The sequence below is a fragment of the Euleptes europaea genome, chromosome 2 (genome assembly GCF_029931775.1).
Source record: "Euleptes europaea isolate rEulEur1 chromosome 2, rEulEur1.hap1, whole genome shotgun sequence".
Taxonomy (NCBI): domain Eukaryota; kingdom Metazoa; phylum Chordata; class Lepidosauria; order Squamata; family Sphaerodactylidae; genus Euleptes; species Euleptes europaea.
The window spans coordinates 70575700-70601234 of NC_079313.1; the positions used below are offsets into that span (position 1 = coordinate 70575700).

At 42.8% G+C, this 25535-nt stretch overlaps 1 protein-coding gene across 3 annotated transcripts in view; it reads left to right on the top strand.

Moving 5' to 3' along the window:
* The window catches only part of SLC1A7 (solute carrier family 1 member 7), a 58273-nt gene that overhangs the window by 27906 nt on the left and 4832 nt on the right, over nucleotides 1-25535 (top strand). For all 3 annotated transcript variants that reach the window (XM_056844021.1, XM_056844022.1, XM_056844023.1), the window contains 4 exons: nucleotides 14646-14745; nucleotides 16403-16636; nucleotides 19143-19337; nucleotides 22537-22671. In XM_056844021.1, coding sequence (XP_056699999.1) covers nucleotides 14646-14745; nucleotides 16403-16636; nucleotides 19143-19337; nucleotides 22537-22671 — 664 coding nt within the window. The remainder of the gene's footprint in view (nucleotides 1-14645; nucleotides 14746-16402; nucleotides 16637-19142; nucleotides 19338-22536; nucleotides 22672-25535) is intronic.

Consider the following 25535-nt stretch of genomic DNA (forward strand, 5'->3'; position numbering starts at 1 on the left):
GCAAAGTATAGTCTTTCTGCTTAGAATTCTTGACGTCATTCCAGTACTTTTACTGATTTCTCTTGCATCCAGTAATCTACTAGGATTTCCCCTTCCCCCATTTACTTCTTTGTGTGTCTGTGTGTCCTAATTTATGCAGCATAATTGAAATTCCTTGTTTGCCTCATTGGGTATTGTTGTTTACCTCCGTAACTGGCCACCCATTTGAAAGAGAATTTTGTGATTCAGTCGCCACGTGTGGCAGGGCTCATATATAGTAGTCGTCCATGTATGTGAGATATGAGGTTGCTAAGTAAGAACCACAATGAATCTGTCTCAGACAGCTGATAAATCTTTATCTATAAAAACAAATTCTTCTATAAGGGAGAGGTTGTGGCTCAGTTGGCAGAGCATAAGCTTGGCACACAGAAAGTCCTAGGTTCCACCCCAGGCCTCTCCATTTCAGAGGATCAAGTAGTAGATAATGTGAAAGACCTCTGTATGAGACTCCGGAGAGTTACTGCCAGACTGTGTAAACCATACTGACCCTGATGGACCAATGGTCTGATTGAGTATAAGGCAGCCTCGTGTGTCCGTGTGCATTTGCTTCCTTTCCTGTAATATGTGAAATCAAGCAAGGAAGTAATAACACCAGGGACCGGGCTGTGGGCAGAGGCCCAAACCTGTGAATCTGCCAACTCATGCTGTAACTCGTCACCATTCTCTCAAGGCAGCTACCTTGTTGGTAGCATTTCTATTGCGGCGAGGCAGCTTGAAGAAGAACTGGATATGGAATGTAGGACAACATTGTCTCCTGGGCAGTTTTCAGTTTGGGAAACCATAAATGTGTATCTTATTATTCTGACTACCATATTCTAGGCTTTTTGACTACACTAGATAACTTCAAAATTTCTTGTTAAAATAAAATGCATTTGGCGCCTCTATACTGCAAGGTGTTCTCTTGCACATGCCCCATGTAAACAAATGGCACCTGGAGAACTTAGAGGCACCTGGTTGGCCACTGTGTGAACAGACTGCTGGACTTGATGGGCCTTGGTCTGATCCAGCAGGGCTTTTCTTGTGTTCTTATGAATGGGTACTACATAGTTGTGTTCTTGTGCAGTTTCCATCCATTTTTTTTATTACATATTTTTTATTTTTTTCATTAATAAGTAGATATACAGAGGGGGAAAATAGGGAAAGGGAAATAATATTATTTACATATCATTTTGTTGATATCTAACAATCTCTACCCCTCTTTATAATACAGTCTTCCATATTTTCTTAACATAATAGTAATTTGATTTGACTAGCTCTTTTGTCTGGTGCTTTTAATATATTCATAAAAGGATTTCCATCTCTCATGATTCTGTTCTCGTGTATTATCTTTCATGTATTCTGTTAGTTATGCCATAGTAATATATTCTAGGGACTTGTTTAACCATATTGTCGAAGGCTTTCACGGTCAGAGTTCATTGGTTCTTGTAGGTTATCCGGGCTGTGTGACCGTGGTCTTGGTATTTTCTTTCCTGACGTTTCGCCAGCAGCTGTGGCAGGCATCTTCAGAGGAGTAACACTGAAGGACAGTGTCTCTCAGTGTCAAGTGTGTAGGAAGAGTAATATATAGTCAGAAAGGGGTGGGTTTGAGCTGAATCATTGTCTGCAAAAAGTATCAAAGGTAATGTGCTAATCATTGTCCTGTATCATGATAATGTGCTAATGAGGGTGTGGTATATTAATATGGAACCATTGTATCCGGAAGTGATCTGTTAATGTGTGAAATCCAAAGCTAATCTGCATGGCTACAATCTACAGTCCACAATAGCCATGCAGATTAGCTTTGGATTTCACACATTAACAGATCACTTCCGGATACAATGGTTCCATATTAACATACCACACCCTCATTAGCACATTATCTTGATACTTACAGGACAATGATTAGCACATTACCTTTGATACTTTTTGCAGGACAATGATTCAGCTCAAACTGTAATGTCCTAATTACTTTTAGGAGTCAATCAAGTAATTCAAGACAGAGGTTAACAATTAAGCAGGTCTTTTATTGATCAATAAGAGAGCAGATATAGCATGTGGAAGAACTCTTTTCTCAAAGTGAGAGTGTAAAGTCAGAGCTCTTCCTCGAACAAAGGAAGACAACATGTTTTATAGGTCATTGACAGACAGCACTAATGATAGTTACGTAGAAGACTTTAGCCACTGATTACATAGAACGTATAAACAAGCATTTACATATCCTATAGGAATCTTCTGAAGGCGTTGACTATAGCTAATGATGAAGAAAAGAAAGTTAACATTCCATCATGACATCTCTTGCTCTTAAATCAAAACTTCAGCCCAATTAAGAAGCTTGATCGTACCAAGCGAGAATGATCTCACATTCAGCTGACTGCCAACAGGTCATCCTGACCCAGGCTTTTCAGCATTAAATGTTACTTGACCAAAGAATATAGGTTACCCATAATGCAAAGTGATTCTAGACTTGTATATGAATATATATATATGTGTGTGTGTGTCTTATGCTACCTGAATATACATATGTGTGTAGAATATATGTGTCTGATGCTTAGGCTCTTATATCTGAGCATGGCATCTTATATAAACTTGTGAATGTGCATATATATATGAGAGAGTATATGCTTTTCCCATAAATGAAGTTAATACAGCACTTCAAAACCCACCCCTTTCTGACTATATATTACTCTTCCTACACACTTGACACTGAGAGACACTGTCCTTCAGTGTTACTCCTCTGAAGATGCCTGCCACAGCTGCTGGCGAAACGTCAGGAAAGAAAATACCAAGACCACGGTCACACAGCCCGGATAACCTACAAGAACCATTGTCTAACCATGTTTGAAGTTTTGGGATCTTATTAGTTTTCCAAAGTGATGCCACATTAGTTTCCATCCATTTTGATGAAGCATGTACAGAAGAATTTTCAATTGGAAATCAGTGGAAATGATTAGTCAAATATATTACATTGTGTTTAGTGAGGCTTAGTAATGTTCCTATATTAGGCCTAGTTTTGTCAAATATAGTTAAATTTGAATGTTGGCATGAGTTTCTATACTGCTATTCATTGTCCTGACCTGGATAGCCCAGGCTAGCCTGATCTTGTTAGATCTCAGAAGCTAAGCAGGGTCGACCCTGGCTAGTATTTAGATGGGAGATGTCCAAGGAATGTCAGGGGCATGACACGGAGGCAGGCAATGGCAAACCACCTCTGAATGTCTGTTGCATTGAAAACCCTATGGGGTTGCCATAAGTCAGCTGTGACTTGACAGCCAAAAAAATCATTTTTTTAATTTAGGCTATGCACTCAATGGGATTCAGTCCAGCAGTCCTCAGTCTGTCCTGCAGAGAGCAGTAGAATATTTAACTAGCTTAATACTCCCTTCTCATGGCTATACCCCCAGTTCATGTCTCTGCTCTGAACAATGTGAGTTTTATTTAAAGTATTAGTCAGAAGAAATCCCCTTAGCTTCCCACCACTTTCCTTCACAGGTAGTGGAAAAGGCAATAGGAGATTGCAGGAAAGGTTGAGAGGGGACATATACCCACACTGTCCACATTGGGAGGAGTCCTCATACGCACAAGCCACAGATGCTGGCATTGTTATAACTTAGGCAAATGTGTTAGTTATGCTCAAGCCCGCCGTTCACATTTCAGAGGGCTGCCGCCTCAGCTTTCACTCTTAGTTCAGACGAAGAATGCTCTGTTTCATAAACCCAAGTTACAGTGATCCACAGGACAGGAGGGGGACTGTTCCCCTCTCTTTTAGCTTTCGGCAAGAAGGCCCCCCGCTCTTTTACAATCAGCCCAGACTGGCTTCAAACCCTGAACCGCCTTCACCTTTCTGCCAGCAGGAAGATTAGCATCATTCATAAAATATAGTGTGGATTTGCAATTTGAAACATATGGCCAGATCAACAAGCACTGATGTTGTGAAATGGCTGGGTTTGGCAGCTTGTTCTCCTGAAACAGGAAGTAAGCAAGATCTGGAACCCGGCTTGTATACACAGATGTGTGAGCTCTCAGAGTCAGCTCATTATCAGCACAAACGTTTTATACAGTGCGTGTGTTCAGATTTTTTTTTAATCCTTTCATTCCCACTAAATGCATCTTTTTTGTTGAAATGGCTCCCTGATTGTCCAGCCTTCCTTTTTCCAGTCCTTCATCTCAGGCTGATGCCCCTTGTTTGCGGCAAAGGAGCCCGTTTAGTTTCCTATTGCTACTCAATGCATCCTTTATCTCTCTCTTCCCAGCACCAAAAGTAGCCCCTGACATTCATCAGAGGGTTTTCACACCTGCATAATTGGCTTTGAGCCTCTCACAGTTCTAAAGTCTGTAGGCATATGTGATCTCTGTTAATCTAGAATGGAAAGTATTTGTAACATGAATGTACATTCTGGGCAATGAAAGTTTTATAATCACATTACAAACTAATTTACGAAAAACCACTTGAAGCCTTAGGGGAAAGAGCCCAGAGCTTGCTAGTTGCTGCTGTGTGGGAAATTTTTCTTATGTGTGCACCACACTGTGGGATGATTTTGTGGTGTCGAGCGCCTTTGAGATACTTAATTAATACAAATGGGGAATAGTCAAAGCACAGCCATCACACCTAATGGATGTCTAATCGTCAGAACGGAAACCAAAAACAAACAAAATTAGGATTGTATTATCCCACAGATTCTCTGTATAAGAGGGGATGCGCTTTAATGGAACCAGAGCAGGTCAGGTCCTGCCCAGAGAAAAACAAAAGAAAACACAAATCTACCACCAGCAAGAAAGGCAAGGGAAAGTGAAAATTTTGCTCCTTGAGGGGTGGTTTCAGAATGCATATCAATGTGAGACAAATGTGGGACAAGCTTCTCCCACCCCCTCCAGTCTTGCAAGATGGTCAGATCTCATGAAACTTCTGGGCCCCACATAGATCACTGGCCACACGATTGGGGAGGTCTCGGCAGGGATTTGGGGACAGAAGCACACGTGATTACTCTCTCAGCTACAAGCCACTGATGATCACCTGGCAGGAAGGATGTCTGGGTGGCTCGCTGAGTCACACGCAGGGCTGGTATTGGAGTGGGCATTACTGGCAGCTACCAATGCCCCTTGGCCTTGAGAGGCCTGCCACCGTGCAGCTGAAGTGAGAGCAGTCTACTTTCTCCTTCTGGGTGATGATGACAGTGGTAGCACTGGGTGCTTCTACAAAGACTGGGGCTGCCCACCCTTTCTTTCTCCCTTAAAATGCATACCACCCAAATGGAGGAGGTGGCTTCTTCTTTTGTCAGATGCTTAGAGGGCAGGCAGCACCAGTTCCTGCGTGGCATTGCCCATATTTTGCTCATCTGCTGGAGAAAGTAATGATGGCTCTTAGAAGGAGGAGCAGCAGCAGCTGCCAACCAGAGGGAGAGGGCACGTAAGCAAGGAATAGCTTCTGCTCCACAATCATTGATAAATGTCCCTTGTACAAATCTGTGGTGAGACCACACTTGGAATACTGTGTACAGTTCTGGTCACCACACCTAAAAAAGGATATTGCAGAGCTTGAGAAGGTGCAGAAAAGAGCAACCAAAATGATCAGGGGACTACAGCAACTGCCCTATGAGGAGCGTTTAAAACGCTTAGGGCTGTTCAGCTTGGAAAGAAGGCAGTTAAGGGGAGACGTGAAAGAGGTCTATAAAATTATATGGAGAGAGTGGACAGGGAGAAGCTTTTCTCCCTCTCAATACTAGATTGTGGGGTCATCTACTGAAGCTGGAGGGTGAGAGATTCAAAACAGATAACACATAGTTAAATTGTGGACCTCCCTGCCCCAGGATGTGGTGATGGCTGCCAACTTGGAAGGCTTTAAGAGGGGAGTGGACATGTTCATGGAGGAGAGGGCTATTCATGGCTACTAGTAAAAATGGATACTAGTCATGATGCATACCTATTCTCTCCAGGATCAGAGGAGCATGACTATTATATTAGGTGCTTTGGAACACAGGCAGGACAATGCTGCTGCAGTTGTCTTGTTTGTGGGCTTCCTAGAGGCACCTGGTTGTCCACTGTGTAAACAGACTGCTGGAATTGATGGACCTTGGTCCAATCCAGCATGGCCTTTCTTATGTTCTTATGTACGGTAAATGTCAATGAGGAGCAGCAACTTGCATTAAATTTCTGGCCTTCTCAGACTGTGTCACCTGGGAGGAGTCAGAATCTTGGCCAGGGATCCCAAAACCTAGGAACAGCTCTGGTCACAAGCTCTATAGGCCTGGTTTAGCATGGCCTGGCAAATATCAAAAAGATTCAGACAATTACATCTTCCGCTAAACAGATCTTATTTTATGCTGGATTGCAGTGGCATGAGTCTGTGTAGGAGCTTTGCACCAAGTATGAATAAGAGGGAAACTTAGGACCCAGTCCATATCCCCTGTAGCCCTGCAGGGTGCTTTACTGATGATACCTGGCTCTTTCTGGCTCAACTAAACAAAGCTGCCGTGCAGCACTGCCATATTCACACTGGGAATGGTTACAGCAGCCCCCAGCTGGGAGCCATAAGTCTATGACATCCTATTTCCTGGCCAGGACTTTTTGCAATTGTTTTAGCCATTCACAATGGTCCTTATGCACTTGTCCAGAGCCGGCTGCACCTGGCCTAGCCTTCTCTGCCCTGATCTCACAGCTTCTGCAGCACTGCCATGGACAAGCCTGATGCGACCAGCACCCCCCTCACCTGAAGGGGATCCTGGCAGCAGGGAAGGATGCGGTGGGGAGGCCAGAGAGTGGGTTGGATGCTTGGGGAGCGAGAGTCTTAGCAGCAGTATTGAGGGTGTTGGAGGATGAGGTCATTCCCCAGTGCCGTGGCAAGCCCAAGGCACCAGAGGAAAGGAAGCCTCAAGGGAGACCAGCCAGCAGGCAAGTGGCCCCCCTGCAACCAACAACAACCCAGCTGGGGCAGTAGCTGGCCGGACCACAGCTCAGTAGACTGCCAGGGAGGCAACCAGGAGACGGCCTGGCAAAAGGGCCCACAGGGCCAGGACTGTGAGGGCAAGGAAGAGGACAGGCCAGATTGGAGGGGACATTTAAAGGGGAACAGTGCTCTAGCACCTGGCCTAGATGCTGGCTCAGGTGGGGCCAAGGGGTGGGGCTGGAGCTGATTGGCGAGGCAGGGTGGGCCATTTAAGAAGGCTGTGACACCAGGTTGGGGAGGAAAGAGAGGAGGTGTTAGCCTCAGTCAAAAGACCACATTCCTGGGGAATAAAGGGGGCAGATTTGGGTGCTGTAACCCTTGCCCAACCACTCTTTTCCTATTCTAATGCTTGGGGAGCCCCAAAGAGTTGGGACCTGATGACGGAGAAATGTGGGGCAGCCCCAGTGAAGGAAGACTCTCACAGTGCCCCACAGTCACGAGGATTCTTTCTGTGTTGGGTCACTAAAGCCTGATCTTGAATATCTTGTGGTGTTTGGGATACAGTTTGATATATGGAGTTAAAGTATACATTTATGAACAATTTTTATCACCTATAACAGTTTAAGAAGTGTTATCTACTTTAAGTATTTCTGATTGTTTAGATCCAAAGAGAAATAAATAAGAGCATCACTTGAACTTAATAGAGTGGAAGCTTTAATGTTCTTTATAGGGTGGGAAGCTGTGTGTGTAAAGTGCCGTCAAGTTGCAGCCGACTTATGGCGTCCCCTTATGGGGTTTTTAAGGCAAGAGAATAACAGAGATGGTTTGCCAGTGCCTTCCTTCGCACAGCAACACTGGTGTTCCTTGGTGGTCTCCCATCCAAATACTAACCAGGGCTGACCCTGCTTAGCTTCCAAGATCTGACAAGACTGGGCTGTACCATGCTGCCTTCCCTCCCGGGATGGGAAGCTAGCAGTACATAATTATTCTTGTGACATTCAACTGTTCCTTGTATTTGTCAGTTTCTTGAATTGTCAGTTGATGAGTTACTCTGTACAGAAATTGGACATCTGGGATTTCATACACCATTGGTTAATGTCTGCTAAGGTTGCCAAGCAAGAACACTAAATGCAGCCAATTGAGATGTTGGCTTTTGTCAATTAGATTTTCCACTAGAATCTGGACTGAAGCCTCCAAATTCACTTCACAGCTATCACAGGGTAGAGACTGTGTGCCCAGGAAACAGATATATAATAGGTATTGCATAGATGTTATATTAACAGTGCTCTCCTAAATACAGTTATACTATTTAAATCTACTAAAGTCATGGTATACCTTTGCTTAGGATTACACTGCAAATTACTTTTGGGGAGTACAGTGCAAAAAAAGCTTAACTTCCATTCAGAATAATAGAAGCTGACCTGTACTGCTGTACAGAATTTTACACTTTACACCAGCCCCCAGCCTTTATTGAATCTGTGGGCATCTTTGGAATTCTGACTCAAGGTGGTAGGCACAACCAAAAAATGGCTGCCATATGACATGGAGCCAACCATAAAGTTGCTGTCACAGGAAGTAGGGCCGCATACCCAGAGGGATCTCAAGTGTTGGGGAGAGAAGGGCTAATTAAAAAAACAACAACACTAGAAAGCGATGTGAGAGAGAAAAACCATCGCTGTGGTGGCAGCTGCCACTGAGACAACTTTATTTTAATCTGCCTAGCAAATTGGACCTCCAATCAGAAGTCCAGCTGAGCCACCCACTTCCTAAAAACACCAGGTGGGCACCAGGAAAGGTGTCGCTGGGCACCACATTGAGGACCCTTGCTTTTCACATTCAATTTTGTGACTGGAAAAATCACATAATAAATATCACATTAAAACTGCTTCAGTTATGCAAATTTGGAACTGTAACATAAATTAATATTGCAGAATATTTTATTAACATATTAGTGTTGTTCAGTATAGGTTGAGGGGTGCACATCAAAAAAATTTGGATTAATTTTTGACCCAGATTTGGTGAGGGCATGCTTTTTATTATCCTGAATTTTTGAGACTCTAATCTCTAGTGTTTGGGGATTTTTTCTAGTTATTTTGGGGGGTCCTGAAAATCCAGGACTATTTTAGTGATTGCCCCCCTTTCCTTCTACCCCACAGAGGCAGCAGGAGGTAGGGAGAGAGGGAGAGGAAGCTGGTCTAGCCAAACAATGTTTGCTGGTATCTCCGTTCCTTTGAATTTTAAAGGGCATTATTTTCTATGGGAAGACCTGGCCTCTCTACTGCTCATAGGAAGTAATGGCTCCATTATTTCCTATGGGTAGTAGACCTAGTCTTTCAGTCCAGGTCTATTCAGTGAGCAGTTACTCCTCTCCAGTTTTTAAATTTTAAAGGACCATTATTTTCTATGGGGTAGACCTGGCCTCCGATTTGGGGGGCCAGGTCTTCCCATAGGCAATAATGGCCCTTTAAAAGTTAAAGGGAGGGAAATGCCTCCAAACAGCTGTTTGGTAGACAGCCTTCCTCTCTCTCCCTCTTGGCTCCTGGTACCGGAAACCTGAAACACTCCCAAAATTCTGGGAGATAAATTTCCGTTACTCCCAGAATTTGGGAGTGTTTGGGGTCATTTCAGATATCTCTGAGCCAACCCAAAACAACTGATTTCTAGTTTATTTTTTTACTCAGGCATATTTGAGTGCACACCCCTGGGGGGTAGGTTCATTAGATGAAAGATATGCAGCTGCTATGCTGAGTGAACTGGTTCCAGCCCTAAATTCAGGTGCCAGATTTGGGCCCCAGAAGGGTGAGATAAGTTAGAGGTTCAGTCACATGATGGACACATCAGCAAAAAAGTAAATGTATAATTACAAATGCTCCATTTCCCTTCTTTCCGGTTGCATTCTAATGTTACTGCCCTAGCTCTTCCCCTTCTAGCCAGCAAGGATCCTCTGTAAACTCCCATCCTGTGTATCCCCTCTAAGGGTGTGTCTCTAAATTACAGCAGTTGATTATTTCTCATTCTTCCCCCCAACCATAAGCAGCCCATTCAACACACAATTCCAACTACCAGTTATGCTAGAGCCAGTGTGGTGTAGTGGTTAAGAGTGGTGGTTTGGAGCGGTGGACTCTGATGTGGAGAACTGGGTTTGATTCCCCACTCTTCTACATGAGCAGCAGACGCTAATCTGGTGAACTTGATTTGTTTCCCCGCTCCTACACATGAAGCCAGCTGGGTGACCTTGGGCTAGTCACACTCTCTGAGCCCCACCCACCTCATAGGGTGTCTTTTGTGAGGAGAGGATGGGAAGGTGATTGTAAGCTGGCTTGATTCTGCCTTATGTGGTACAGAAAGTCAGCACATAAAAACTTAATCTTCCTCTTCCGCAAAGGTTACTACTAGTACATCATTCTGGAGTCAGTCTTTACCAATCACTTCCCTGTCCTCTTACAGTCTACTCAGCAAGTTTGTAAGAGCATCTTTGCAGTTTGCACCTCCTTCCCTGACAATTGGGGCAGCTGTCGCTCCCTGTGGTCTTCATATGGGCCTTGCAGGACTCAGCGTGGTGCCCTCTTTGCTCCTGTCAAGATACCAAAGATGCTGAACCTAAGCACACGTTGTCCTTATGTATCAGCAAGTTTGTCATTTTTTTTTAAGTGCTCATAGACCCCTACAATTATGCTGAAAGTGTCTTCTTGATCTGTCTACACTTAATAAATCTAAGGCTGCACCATTTGTTCATTTCTGCACCATTTCTTCTTAGCCTACATAATGGAACTGTAATATCTCATGCACAGTCTGTTGCCACCTGGTTGCAGGCCTGGAAGCCCTCAAGTCCTTTCATTGAACTGCTGTTTTTATAGATGTTCCAGTGCTTCTTTCTGCCTTTGAACATCACTCTTGTCAGGTCCAGTGAGTAAGTCTTCAACGGAAAATGTAGGGCATATCCTTCATCCTATAAGTAACTGAGCTGTGGATCATTCAAAGTCTAATGGTATAATATGGTATGCCAATAATGCCATAGATGCCTTCTCAACTATCAGGTATGGTTTTCATCAGGGCTTTTATTGTTTAGATTATTAATCTTTCCACAAGACCATTGGACTTGTTGGATAATGGGGACTGAAGATTTGATGGAAGTCCCATTCTTTCACAAACTACTAGAACTCTGAGCGCAAAAACTGAGGGGCATATTGTCGCTACAGAGGTAACTCAGGATTCCATGCTTTGCAAAAATCTCCTTCAGGCCTGCTATCACCGACACACGGATCATACCCCTCAGAGAGCAAATATCTGAATATAAAAAATAATAATCTATAACTATCAAGTGTGTTTGTGAATTCCAAGTAAAATGAACAGGGCCTGCCTTTTCATATGCCCTCTGTGGAACAGGATCAGGCTCGGCCTGCTGGTGTGGCTGGAACTTCAAACTCATGAAAGTTTGCCACAGTATTAGCAATATCATGGCCAATCCACAGTCAGTGCATAGCCTCTTGTGCCCTCTTGTTACATGTTTTATCTCAGTTACCTCCATTTTTTCTTTGAGAATGTTTCACCCACTTGTGTAGATAACATCTTCCAGAAATTTCCGTTCAGTTATTCTGAATACACATTTTGTTTCATCTAATTTTAAATACGCAGCTCTAGTTACTTCAAAGACTTTCTAAGCCTTGATCATGTTCCACTTTGGCAAAGTCCCAGCCACTGCTATCATCCATGTCCGCTCCATCAGTGAGCTCCTTATATCATATGAATGGTACACCTGAAAACACCTCGCTAGCTGAGGCTGTGACTAATGGGATCCACAGAAAGTGATCCCTCCCAAAGGGTGTAGAGCATACTGTGAGTTTTGAGGTTTTCTTTGTGAGCTGTAGTTGCCAAAAGTTGGAGGAGGCATACAATTTACTGAAAAATCAGGCAGGAGTTTGATAGCCTTTTGAAATCTCCTGGGATCTAGACATGCTTGTAACTTTCTATTAAATCCCTCTACAGTGACCAAGGCTCTCACCCCTTCTATGCATTCCATAATTTTCTTCCATAAACCTTATAGCTTCTTCCTGACCTTAACACAAAGTGCAGATGGCCCTTGTACAAGGATGGATGAGTGGGGCAATTTCTTTATTAATTTGGTTGGTATATTATCTTGGTAAGCTGGCCAGACCTTCAAATAAATCATGATGTCCATATCACTATCTCATGTTTCAGATTCCCTTGATCTTGACAATCTAAACCTGGTAGACCAGGTTAAATTTTTCACTTGTCACCAAACCCAAGATTGGAATCACCTGTTCAGGCACTATAATAAATGTCAGTTTATTCTTGGTGTCTTGAATGAGACAGCAGCGATATTCTGTCCCTTCACAAGTATATGGACTCCCAGATATCCAGTTACCTTTATTCTGGCTGGGTATAATTTTTATCCAGTTTAGAATCTTGTTCTGGGAACACATTGATCTGGGCACCCATGCGCAGTTTCAAATACAACTTTTATTTATTTAGAATATTTCTATGCCGCTTTTTCAGAGTCCTGCTCCTTTGTTCCTTGTACTTCCAGTAGTAGACTCATCCTCCTCATCCATTGCCTGAATCAACTATGCCCACCTAAAACTCTTTGACCTGCATCTGCACAGACTAGCATTCAACACTTGTGATTTGCAGTATTTTGCCAAATGCTTGTGCTGCCCACTGTTGTAACCGTTTCCCATACGTAGCACGCTGTTTGCGATCATGCGGCATGCCACATTTTCAGTGAACTTTTCCACATCTCTGCCTGTGTTCCCAGATACTTCCTTAAACAGCTGGTGCCCTTTCTGGTGAGCATCTGCTGTGCTCAAGTGTGTTTGCTTGATGGTCTCAGTTATTTCACTTGTGCCCTCACCACCTCTGCTGCTCTACAGATCTTAAGAAAAAAAATTTGCAGGGTGAACTCCTCATAGCACAACAACTCATTCTCCCTTTTGCCGCAGAAAATCTTGGCTCTTGATCAGAGATTCTGTTAAGGTCCCCAAGGCACACGTCTTGCGTGGGTTTTTTAGTTCTGTAGCATATGCTCTATACTTTCATCCATTTCCTTTATGCATATAAATAATCTATGCCTTTCGAATACTCCTCAAATGTGGTCATTATTGTGCTGAACTTCACCTTTTCTCCTTCTGCTAATTGGAAATCCTCATAAATCTCGAGTTCTTCCTCTCCTACCACATGCAACAAAATGGGTATTATATCAAGTTTTTCTTCAACCAAAATAACGACTGGCTAAACCTCTGCCTCAGTTTCCTCCAGATTTCAGCAGTATAGCCAGACATCTGCAGGCTGGATGAGGACTGCAAAAGTTCCATAATTACCATTTTTCTTGCTAGTGCGCAACCAGACCTCAAGTCATAGAATCATAGAGTTGGAAGGGACCACCAGGGTCATCTAGTCCAACCCCCTGCACAATGCAGGAATTTCACAACTACCTCCCCCCTACACCCCCAGCGACCCCTACTCCATGCCCAGAAGATGGCCAAGATGCCCTCCCTCTCATGAACTGCCTAAGAAGATGGCCAAGATGCCCCCCCTCTCATGAACTGCCTAAGAAGATGGCCAAGATGCCCTCCCTCTCATGAACAGCCTAAGGTCATAGAATCAGCATTGCTGAGAGATGGCCATCTAACCTCTGCTTTAAAACCTCTAGGGAATGAGCACTTACCACCTCCCGAGGAAGCCTGTTCCACTGAGGAACTGTTCTAACTGTTAGAAAATTCTTCCTAATGTCTAGATGGAAACTCTTCTGATTTAATTTTAACCCGTTGGTTCTGGTTGAGTCCTTGGATGGGGCTCTTTTTACCCACAATATTCAGCTGCCCCTGCTTCCAGAATCTGTTTGGCATCCTGCTTCTGATGCCATGAGGAACATACCAAAATAAAAGTAAACATGACAGTTTATTGCCTAGTTGACATGCATATCCCTACTTCCCTCAATGATGTTTAATATTATTGCCCCAACTCCTTCCCCTCTTAAGAACATGGAGGAGGAGGAGGGGTTGGTTTTTATACCCCGCTTTTCTCGACCTTTTTAAGGAGTCTCAAAGTGGCTTACCATCGCCTTCCCTTCCCCTCCCCACAACAGACACTTTGTGAGGTAGGTGGGGCTGAGAGAGTTCAGAGAGAACTGTCACTGGCCCAAGGTCACCCAACAGGTTTCATGTGGGGGAGTGGGGAATCAAACCCGGTTTTCCAGATTAGAGTCCACCACTCTTAACCACTACGCCACGCTGGATCAGACCAGTGGTCCATCTAGTCCAGCATCCTGTCTCATACAGTGGCCAACCAGTTCCTCTCAAGGTCCAACAACAGGGGTCCCTCAAGCCAGCTGAGATCCTCTGCAGGCTCCGATCTTATATGTTACTTATAAGATTGTGTTTCTACATTTAAAAAATTGCTACAAAGGGGGTGACCAGTTCAGGTAATATAAAAACATTATGCACATATTTTTAAGAGAACAAATAGGTTGTCATGAGAGGTTAGTTCGGTTTGCTTTGCAAGAATCTGAAATATGCTGAACTATCAACCAGGTTGTAAACTTTGCCACCTTTTGTGAATTCACAGATTATGAACTGAGCCCCAAGTGTTGGAGTGATACAGAGCCAGATCTGTGATGTGCGGAAAGTAGTACTTGGGTTATTCAGTTTTCTGTGTTAAGAGATGTGGTGTATTGTGGAAATGCATGTGAAGGCAAGTAAAATGGAACAAAGATATTATTTGTTTGCAGGAATAATGCTGGGTAGGATGGGTAGCAGTGGCGTTCCCTTGGTGAGCTTTTGCCAGTGCTTAAATGAATCTGTCATGAAGATAGTGGCTGTTTCTGTGTGGTAAGTAAATGGTATGTTGGGAAAAGTGAAACTTTAAACCAAAAGTAAGCTTCAGTGCACAACAGTCAACAGTGAAATGACCATGCAGGTAGAGTATCCCTTATCCAAAAATCCGAAATGCTCCAAAATCCGAAACCTTTCAACGCCACACCTCATGTGACAGGTTGCAGTCAAAACGCATTTTGCCGGTGGCCATGAGTCTTCTATGAATCTTCTCGCCCCTTGTTTCATGCACAAAATTATTTTAAATATTGTAAAAAATTGCCTTCAGCCTATGTGTATAAGGTGTATATAAAACATAAATGAATTTCGTGTTTAGACTTGGGTCCCATCCCCAAGATATTTCATTATGTATATGCAAATATTCCAAAATCCGAAACACTTCTGGTTCCAAGCATTTTGGCTAAGGGATACTCAGCCTGTACAACCTTAAAGTAGGATAGCCAAGCAATATTCATCATAAAGCGAGTGGGTGTGCATATTCTCTTTGAAAAAGGATGTTCTTAAGCATCGGCCTGCTAAAGGAACTCACATACTATATTAACTCTGTGTGCCATTGATACATTTCTTGTAGCTTTCATACTTTCTGTCTTCATGAAACCCTTGTGACCAACTCCCCTGCCATGGAACCCTTTCCTGTCAGAGTATTGCTGGAAGCCAGGGCTCCCAGATCATCTGAATGAAATGAGTGGGAAGCGACATTTCATTTTTCCTCTGTCAAAACTTCATGTTTTGTTTTCTTCTGTGTTTGTTTTCTTCCTTTTTCAAATGCAGCCACTCAGGACTGGTTTATCCTGGATTATGGGTTTGGGAAGAAAAGCCTCTTTAACCCATTCCTCCCCTGCCATTTTCTTTATGAAAAGGCTATTTCTGTGTAACTTGTGTCCCCACTGGGGAAGAATACATGTGTCAATAAGTTTTCACAGTAGAAATAAAAGCAGCTGTTTTCCTTCAAAAAGCAGCCCCAGTGGAATGCACCTGGAAAAGGGGGGAAAGCCTTTTAAAATGAACATGTAAGAAAACAAAACATGTAGTTTGTCCCTGAGACTGAAGCCTATAATATGAATATTCTCATCCTTCAACCTTATCATGTGGCTGCATGTAGAAGGATGGTTATGAAAGACTAATGGCTTTTCTGCCATTTTTCATTTTACAATACTAAGCTCTGAGAAACCACAAGATTCTCCTGAATCAAAACCATATTTGAGGGCCAAACAACAATCAACATGCAAGATCCATGATTTGGTTTCTGAAATGCCACCATGAGGGCTGCAAATTTGATTGTAGCAGTGATGCTGGGAAAGAATATGCTAACCTCTTCCCTTGCAGGCTGCTTTTTCTGATCAAAATCATACTGTACCCCATGGTGTTTCCCAACACATGATGGGGGGTGGGGGACACAGGTTCCCCATTTTGATTTTTCACTGGTGAGGAAAAAATTCTTTATTCTGATCATAAAAATGGGCCAAGAGGAGAAAGATAAGCGCCCTTTTTCCTATCTCCATTGCTGAAATCTCCATTGCAATGTACTCAAACTTCTGGAACTGGCCATTGTTATAGTGGCAGGTGTCCTGTTTCATTGACATAATAAAGCAAACTTTAACTGTTTTCCCATTTGTATGTTCTTTTTTACATGCAATATATTTTTCTCTTTTAGGTATTTTCCATTTGGAATAGTGTTTCTTATTGCTGGTAAGATCTTGGAAATGGATGATCCTTCAGCCATTGGAAAGAAGCTAGGTTTTTATGCCATTACAGTGGTTTGTGGCCTGGTAGTACATGGACTTTTCATTCTGCCAATGATGTACTTCTTCATCACCAAGAAAAACCCAATTGTCTTCATCAGAGGGATTCTTCAAGCTTTGCTTATTGCTTTGGCCACGTCATCCAGGTACTGTGCAAACGATGCAACAAATGAAACAATTGGACAATAGGTCCTAAATATTCAGCAAGGAGTATATCTTGTAATCTTCTATTTTTTATTTTGCCTAGGTTCTTATCCAAAGTTTCTCTTCTTTAGGCTACTAATGCTACAAGGTCCCCAAGTCTTTCAGTCCCTGGATTCTAAAATTAGCATAATAACATGCACTATAATAGCAATAGAACATCCCAGGAATAATTGGTGAGCCAATGGGGCTCTGTAAAATCAATGCAAGGAAGTGGAACAACTTTAAAGTGCCACAAGGCTCCTGTTTATTAATCCTTCTTCTAGAGAGATTTTGAGACAGAAAATGCCTTGTTCCCCTTGTGAGGAAACTGCTTTAGAAGAAAGGATTGGAGGACTCAATTTTGCTAGGTCTTCTGGACCTCTCAATGTTTCTGGGACCATCTTTCTGGGACCACTTGGGATGATACAGTGGGCAGTTCTCTGCAACGGTTCTCACTCCTACCTGTTTGATAGATAGTAGGAGGCTAACTACGAGATTTGTGCCCCATCCTCTAGAATAATTCTATCCTGTGTGATATCACTACGCAAATGCTGTGTTTGTTTGATAGAAATGGAGGCTTGAAAAGGTCCTGATGATTAGCTAGTCTAATGCTGTTCATGTTCCTGCAAATACTAATTCACATTCACATAACAGAAGAGCTCCTCTATAAATTAGCTCTATAATCCAGATTACATATAGCACAAAAGGGTAACTGTCTCATTCCAGCTATGCTTTGTGATTCAAAAAATACTACAGATATTCAAATGGCTTGAGCAACAATGTCAAGTTACGTGCCACGCTGTATCTTATTCTATTTCACGTGGTGACTTCCTAATGCCCTGTTGGGGATAAAAGTCCTGTTTTTTAAGGCTGATGTGGTAGCAATAGCGGTGCCTTGTTTGAGTGCAAAAGGCAGCAGAATCAGTTGTGATAGTAGCTATGGTGAGACAGACGGAAATTAAACATCGTTGATCTGAGGGAAAAATAATAAATACTGGTCATTGTTTTTGGTTCATAGAACTGTAAATTCCCTATGTATCCATCTGGTTAAACAAGATACACAGAAGGGGCCTTACATAATATTGACATTTAGGGCATGGTTTTCAGATAACCTTAGGGAAGACCCAAGTGTCAGGTTTAAGCATCTTGCAGAAGCTGATTATCAAGATCCATTTCAGTCTGGATTCCCAATTAACAGTAAGTCACAAGATGTGCTAACAGAAAAAAATCTTTATAGACTAGTGTTCTTTCATGCATTCTTGATAAATCAGTCCTTAACAAGTAAAAGTAACTGATATGTGTGTGCAGGGTGGTGATGGTGGAACTTTGATCAGAGCTGGGATGCTGAAGGAGGTTTTTCTTCCTACAGGGAAGGGGATGCAATGAATGCTCTTCATACTGAGCAAAATTCTGATTGTGTGCATAAGAAACAACCTGGGCTGTCCCCAAAACTAAGCCAGAGTACTTAAGATAGAACATGCTGTTGCGGCCGAGGGACAAGGGAGGGAGCGAGGGTGATGGGAAGAATAAAATGGGATCATGGTACATTGGCAAGAAAATGGCCACAGCCTTTATTGAGTACAATTGCAGGAGCACTGGGGTAGCATAGGGCAGGATCTGTAATTGGGCGACCTGCCTGTCAGCCAATAATGCAACCCTTCACCCCAGCTTGCCTTCTGGGGGAGCCCATGGGAAGGCAAGTCCGGAGGCCCCACATGTCTCCAGCCCTGAGCTGGGCTCCATGCCCTGGACTCCTTATGGGGGTCCCCAGACAAAGGGAGGCAGGCCTGCTGGTTCGTCCTCGCCCAATTTGGATCCTGCCTGATGCCCCAAACTGCCAAAGAGGTGGGCAGCCACCCATCTCCCGCCAATGCTCCTATGACTACGCCCACAAAAGGAGGCTGTCCCGAATGCCATGCAGCCAGGTGTCCTGACCCCAGTCAGAAAGGTGCACACCATCCACCCTAAAAAGGGCCACGTCTGAAGGAAATGTCCAGGTGCTACATGATCAATCCGCCTGCTGCCTCCACAATCTGCCTGGCTGCCCTGCTCACTTTCCACTGTGTCATCTCGATTCTACCTGGGCAGACTACCCCCTGCCACTTGCAATGCTCCAGCTACTTGGACCAGAAGAGCCATGTCCCTGGGAAGCAGAAGATGATGAATCACAAATCCTCAATCACAAATAGTTCCGCCCCTTTCTTGCTCGTAAGGTCATTTTTACCCAGCTGTATGACCAAGGTGTCTGGAGGGCTGTGGAAGATCTGTATGAGACTATAAGGATTTTCTTCCTAGGGGCATGATGCTAGAATGTTATGAATGCAGGATCCTGTTCTCTTACACAGAATGTGATGACTACTTTCAGATCTTGGAAATCTCAAGTTTGACTTTGTTTTTTAAAAGAATGCAAGTTTCTAGACCCTCATGGCCCTGTCAAACCATCTATTCTTATGTGTGTTATTCTTGCAGCTCAGCTACTTTGCCTATAACCTTCAAGTGCTTGTTAGAGAATAACCATGTGGACAGGAGGATTGCCAGATTTGTGCTCCCTGTAGGGGCCACCATTAACATGGATGGGACTGCCCTTTATGAAGCAGTAGCAGCAATTTTCATTGCTCAAGTAAATAATTATGACCTGGACTTTGGTCAGATCATCACTATAAGGTAAAAAACCAGTTTGATGTTATAAATGTGTGACTTTTTCCAGTCATATGAATACTGGGCATATTGTTGAAACTTTAGTGCTATGATCTCAATGTATTCAGAAATTTAGAATCTCTTTACCTGAATACTTTAGGGAAGGGCAATTGCTTATTAGGAGCAAAATCTCATATATACTATTTAACAGAGGTATTTATACAGAAAATAATAAAACAGTATCTTGCTCCTGAGATACCCTACTCTGGAGTAGTCTCACTGATTCCCTTGAGAATACTCAAAGGAATTGGTTGGGAATTTCTGTGTGTTCATACTGTGTTTATACTGGCTTTTCAGTGTTTATTTGGAGAGCAGTTGTGAATCATAGTTTTAAGCTATGCATAGTTTTCATTCTAATCCTAAATATGCCAGTGACCTTTCCCCAATTATTCCCCCCCCCCCATACAATAAAACTTTCTGGAAGAAAGGAGAGATCTGATGTCCCACAGCAAGCTTCATTAACTTTGAGATGCTTTGATGATCAGATCAAATTCTAGATCACTTTTTCATCCATGTTGTAAATATGCACTATTTGTTTTGGCTGCTTTCAATGTCCTTTTTTCCTTGTTAGTATTTGGATGAGAGACCACCAAGGAATACCAGGGTTGCTGGCAAACCACCTCTGTTAGTCTCTTGCCATGAAAACTCCAAAAAGGGGTCGCCATAAGTCGGCTGCGACTTGACAGCACTTTACACACACAAAATGTGGTTTTAAACCTGCTGTGCTGGTGTTCAGCATAACACTTTGAAGGTCACGATACTATTGCTCCCTTAAAAAAAAATAACTATTGTGGTTTTTCAATCATAACCTAAATTAAAATTCCCCAAATACACTGACAAGAAAACTCAGGAGATGAAATGACCACTGTAACTTGGAAGAATAACTGAGGGGGGAAATATATAGTAGAAAAATAAACAATCTTTGATTGGCATAGTTCTCCTCTGAGATGTTATATAATTCCAAATGTTGAACATAGCTTCATTAATTTGCTTCTTTTAAGGACAACTTTATTTCATAAATGTACAACTGGAAACTGGCTTTAGACAAGGTACATTAATGAAACCATGCTCAAAAGGGTCAGAGATCAAATGAGCCCATAAACCACAACCTCTGATCTGAAAGTTCTTTCCCGTCATGCCAGATTTCCGTGGCTGTTACAGAAAAGCACTCTCTGCATGCTCTGAGGTGTGTTCTTCCTTTTATATCACGTGTTTCAAGGCTGAGCCTTGGCATTCAACAAGCTCTGCCAGACTGGGATATTTACAAATTCCACGGCAAAAGCCTTTGCTGACTGAGGGCCCAAACTGCAGACAGCACAATTTAAGTGCCTCCTATTGCAGGTGGGGGTGTAGGTGTCCTTTACAAATATGAAAAGGCAGAAGAGATCTAGCTGGAGAGTAGTTACCAGAGACTATACTCCCTGCCACAGATTGCCTGAACATGGGTTAGGGCAGTGACTTCCCCCCAGGGTGCTCATGGGCAGCATGGCACCTTTCAGTGGATTTCCTGGTGCCCATTTGCTTCTTTCCCAAAGATATCTTCCCCAAAACAGCCAATCCTGGCTTTCCTCCACCTCACTAGAGCGAGAGGACCCAGAAACTTTCCTTCCTAGGAGGATGTTTGGCTTACAACTTCCCAACATCATGTGATTGGCTCTTGTACCCTGTGGCAGCTGTTTTCTGAACTGGCAGCCCTCCATTTTGTTGTGGTGCCCATTCCCTGTTCTCAGAACTCTAAAAGTACCCCCAGGCTCAATACAGTTGGGGACCCCTGAGTTAGGGGGATGAACTAGCTAGGTGTCCAGTAAACCTGTAGTAGATGAACAATCAGATTCCCCCCTCTCAAATCATGAACCATATAAATCCCTGATTAAACTATTGGTAGATCAGTCGCAATGTTGTTCTGCCACAACTGAAATAATCAGCTTTATGTTGGGTTGTATTTATGGTTTGCATTTTCAATTCTGATGCATGCTGGGATTTACTGCCAAGAGCAGGGAAATCCCAGCAATTAGTTTTGATGCAATTATTTGTCTTGTTCCATACTGGAGGTCATGCTACAGCAGGTCTGCCCAATTTATTACTTCCCCCTCCCCATCTGCCCACCAAATGCAGCCCAACGGTCATACCTGGCAGCCAAGCACTGCAAACCAGAACAAAGGCCTAGTGCGTTGCATTCAGCTTTGTGGATACAAGTTATGCAGCCTGTACTCAAATATGATAAAGATCTGTTTGAAAAGTCAGGGACTGGATTCTCTTTTGCAAAAGCCTTCAAAACAATCTACTGTGGTGTAATACCACTTATTCTAACAGGGTTCACTGAGTGAGAGATTTAGGGCAGCAACTAGAATGAAACTTTGCCACCTGGAGTATGCTAGAGGTACCGTTTGTGAGGTAAGAGATTCCACCTGTTTCCTAGCTGCTTCACATGGCTTCCTCTCTGTCCCCATCTGCGTAATTCCATCTAATCTGGGCAATTATTTATGGACTTCAGCATGACCACAAACATTTTGATTGAATTACTGTGTCAAAACTGAATACTGTGTGTGATGGTAGATACATAAAGCTGGTTCACTATGAGCTAGAAGCCAGAACGCGCAAACCTGTAGCACAGTTTTCCTGTATTCATGGCATAATTGATTTGTTGGGCAAAATCTATATCCCAAGAGATAGGAAATGGGTGATAGACTTGCAGTACTTACTCGATTTTGTGAGTATCTGCAATGTTAATCATACTGTCCAGTTCATTTTGTTTTGTCAAGGTTTCTATGTGTGAAATGCTTGTCAACAAAAGCTTTAGAGTTGAAATCTTTTCAGAAGGTAATCAGGTGTGCATACTTGAGTCTACAGTAGACAGCACAAAACACACAGCATCCTTGACAAAACCGTATGGATGGGGGGCTATGTTGAAGGTTGTGACTATACACAAAAGCAAGCAAGTGCTATAATTCTGACATCTATTTCCCTTCTCTTAGGATACAGGCCTTCCCAGAAATTATTAACAGCATTACTCGCCACAGAATGTGAGAATTCACACTTGTCTTTGAACTCAAGGGCTAGTAGTTTGGACCAAAAAATACTCAATGGAAGAAAATTCTGTTTAGTTCCAGACTTGGGTGGTCTTCTTTGTTAAATCTTAAATGTCTTTTTGCTTGTTTTATAAAAGCATTACAGCGACAGCCGCCAGCATAGGTGCGGCTGGAATCCCACAAGCCGGCCTTGTAACCATGGTCATCGTTCTGACATCAGTGGGGCTGCCTACAGATGACATCACTCTAATAATTGCTGTTGACTGGGCATTGTAAGTGACTGAAAGTGGCTTGGGCTGTCTCCAAATCAAAATGGTTTATGTCAACGTTGGACAGTTCCGTTTGTAGGAACCTATAACATGCTGTGAGCTAAAGGAGGGAGTAGTAGGTTTGCTCATGAAAGCCATAGCCCACTTCCCCATGGCTTGTTTAGGTGGTTTTGCTGACTCCATTGCTTAGCTGGCTCAGGCCACAAGTTTATCTAGTTCAGGACATGGTCTCCAAGAATGACAAGCTAAATGCCCACAGAAGGCTCATAAGCAGGGCATGATGGTGATCGTCTGTGACAAAATTAACTTGCCAATGCAGTTTACCTGAGGTGTTTCCAAGGTTCATATCCTTTGTTTCTGGGTTTAAAAACAACAACACCAAATGTCCCCTTGATCTGGGTCTGGGGTTTAAAATAAACCTATAGAAGACCAGCTTGTCCATAGGAAAGGAGAAGAGGGCAGGCTGGAGCAGTGAGGAACTGCTGGACTCTTCTGTTCTGATGCAACCCTTGGCATTATAAATATTTATGGGTTTTTGACAAATAAAAAAATAACTGAAATATAAAGTGCTGAAGAACTTAAAGTGGTACAAGTCCTTCCATGACAGACATTTTCTGCTGTTCATTCCCAGTATCTGAGTATGGAAGTACACTGCTTCTGAATATGGAATTTAATTATCTTTTATGCTTCATGAGACCTATCAGCCACAAAGATATCATTCATTCATTCATTCATTCATTCATTCATTCTTTCATTCATTAGATTTGTGTCCCGCCCTCCCCGGCACCACCAGGCTCAGCAAGGAGGAATTTCCATAACATACAGACTGGAAAGGACTTTGCATATTAAAAGTAGAAAAATGACTGCTACTGATAATCTTCACCCAGAATCAATTTGCCATGAAAATTGCACTTATTACTATGTTGTCTTCCTTGCATGTGTAAGACATGAACTAACATGCTCGAGCTTAATTCATATCTCTTATTGAGTAAATACTAATTTTGTAAAGGTAGTTTGTTGGCATCCATTATGAACTAGAGATAAGCCTATTTTCAGCAATGTACATTGTGGCTTGCACTATCACAATAACTAAGCATACTGGCTGAAGCAATTCTGTCCTATGATACTGTCTCTTCATGCAGTCACATAAAAACTTACTGCAATATGTTGAGCACAAAGATTGCCTCAGTCCAGGGGTAAGAAACGTTAGCTTCTCACACATTTACCCATCCTGCCTTTTCACTCTATCCCCAGCCATTTTATAATATATAATTATTTTTGTGTCTGTTACTGGCTCAGGTTGTTGCATTGCCACAATATGCTAGATTTGCTTATGTTGCTGGCACAATGCCTCAAGGCATTGTAGACTAGAATGGACACTCTGTAGACTCTGTTTTTACAAAGAAGCCACTGGACATGATTGCCAATGTGTGCTGCATTCTAGTAGTTTCCATCCATGGCTTCCTTGTGTCCCCATTCTATTTCATAGCTGATCTGCAGTGAACTATTTTACTTAAAATGACAACACCAGTCAGTACAGTTTTGACATGTAAAGTGCTGTTCAAGTTCTCAGGGTTTCTGTATCTCAAAATGTTTCTCCTTTGTTTTATACTGCTTCCTATTCATTTTCATAATTATTTACATCCTAGTCAATCTCCTTGCTATGATATTCTTGAATACATTCTTAATTATCAATTATGGGAGGGCTTTCATTACCGTTATTCTCCTTGCAATCAAAGCAACAATTGCTCATTAATTTTTATTTTATTTTGTTATAATAATTTCAGGATTACAAAATTATCAGCGCGAAAAGTTGCTTTGGTTGGAAAGAGAAAAGGAGTAATTAAAGTGCCCCTCCTCTCAAGTAACAAGAAGTCATTTTCCCCCATGTGGGAAACGCAATTCAGCAGCAAGCTGCATTTGAAGACATGAATCTACCACCATTACATCTAGATCTGCCCACAGTTGCCTCCTTCTCAGTTTCAGCACTTCATTTGCAAGTTAGTTGAGCGAGGAACTTGCAACTATTTTACTTGTGTTGTTGTGTAAAGTGGCATGTACACTGATGGTGCTATATAAAGGATAATAATAGAAATTACAACAACATAGGGTTGGATGCAGTCTAGACTGGCAATTTCCATTCATTCCCCTTCCTGCTGTACATAGTCCTCCTGACATTCCTCAGATTTCCCCATCCCCCTAGAAGGAGCATTTCATGGGCCTTTTATGCAGGGCTGTTTCCCCACTGTCGCCCCGAGTGCTACAGTGCTTCCTTTTGATTATGTATGTCTTTTCCGACCGTCAGAGATCGCCTCGCTCTTCCCGTGCATTTTGCCCGCATTTCCCAGATTTTAGCTAAAACAGCATCTAGAAAACACAGGCAAAACCTGTGGGGAGAGCAAGACGACCTCTGATGGTCGGAAAAGGCATGCATAATCAAAAGGAAGCCCCGAAGCGGGAAGCGGGGGTGACTGCAGGGAAATAGCCCTGCATAAAAGGCTATGAATAAAGTAAATAAATAATAAACATAACCAAAAATAGGAGGCAGATAAAAGGTAGGCTGGTAAATGGCTGAGAACAACAGAATGATGCAGGGAAAGGTGAGAGGTTATGGGAGTTGCCAGTGGGAGGGAAAGAGAAAATTTCGTGGGGAGGGAGATACAGGGGAAAGTAAGGTGCCCTCCACAAGTAATGGAGGGTTCCCTACCATGCAAGTGGGCCTGGCCAGCACCACACAACTACATCATAGTTTTCCTAGGTAGAGGTTGCTGGGGGAGGAGAGGAAAACCAGAAGACAAAGGAGCAGATAAATGTAGGTTGACTGTTGGGTAGGAGGTAGAGATGGAAGCAGGAAAAGAAGGATAAAA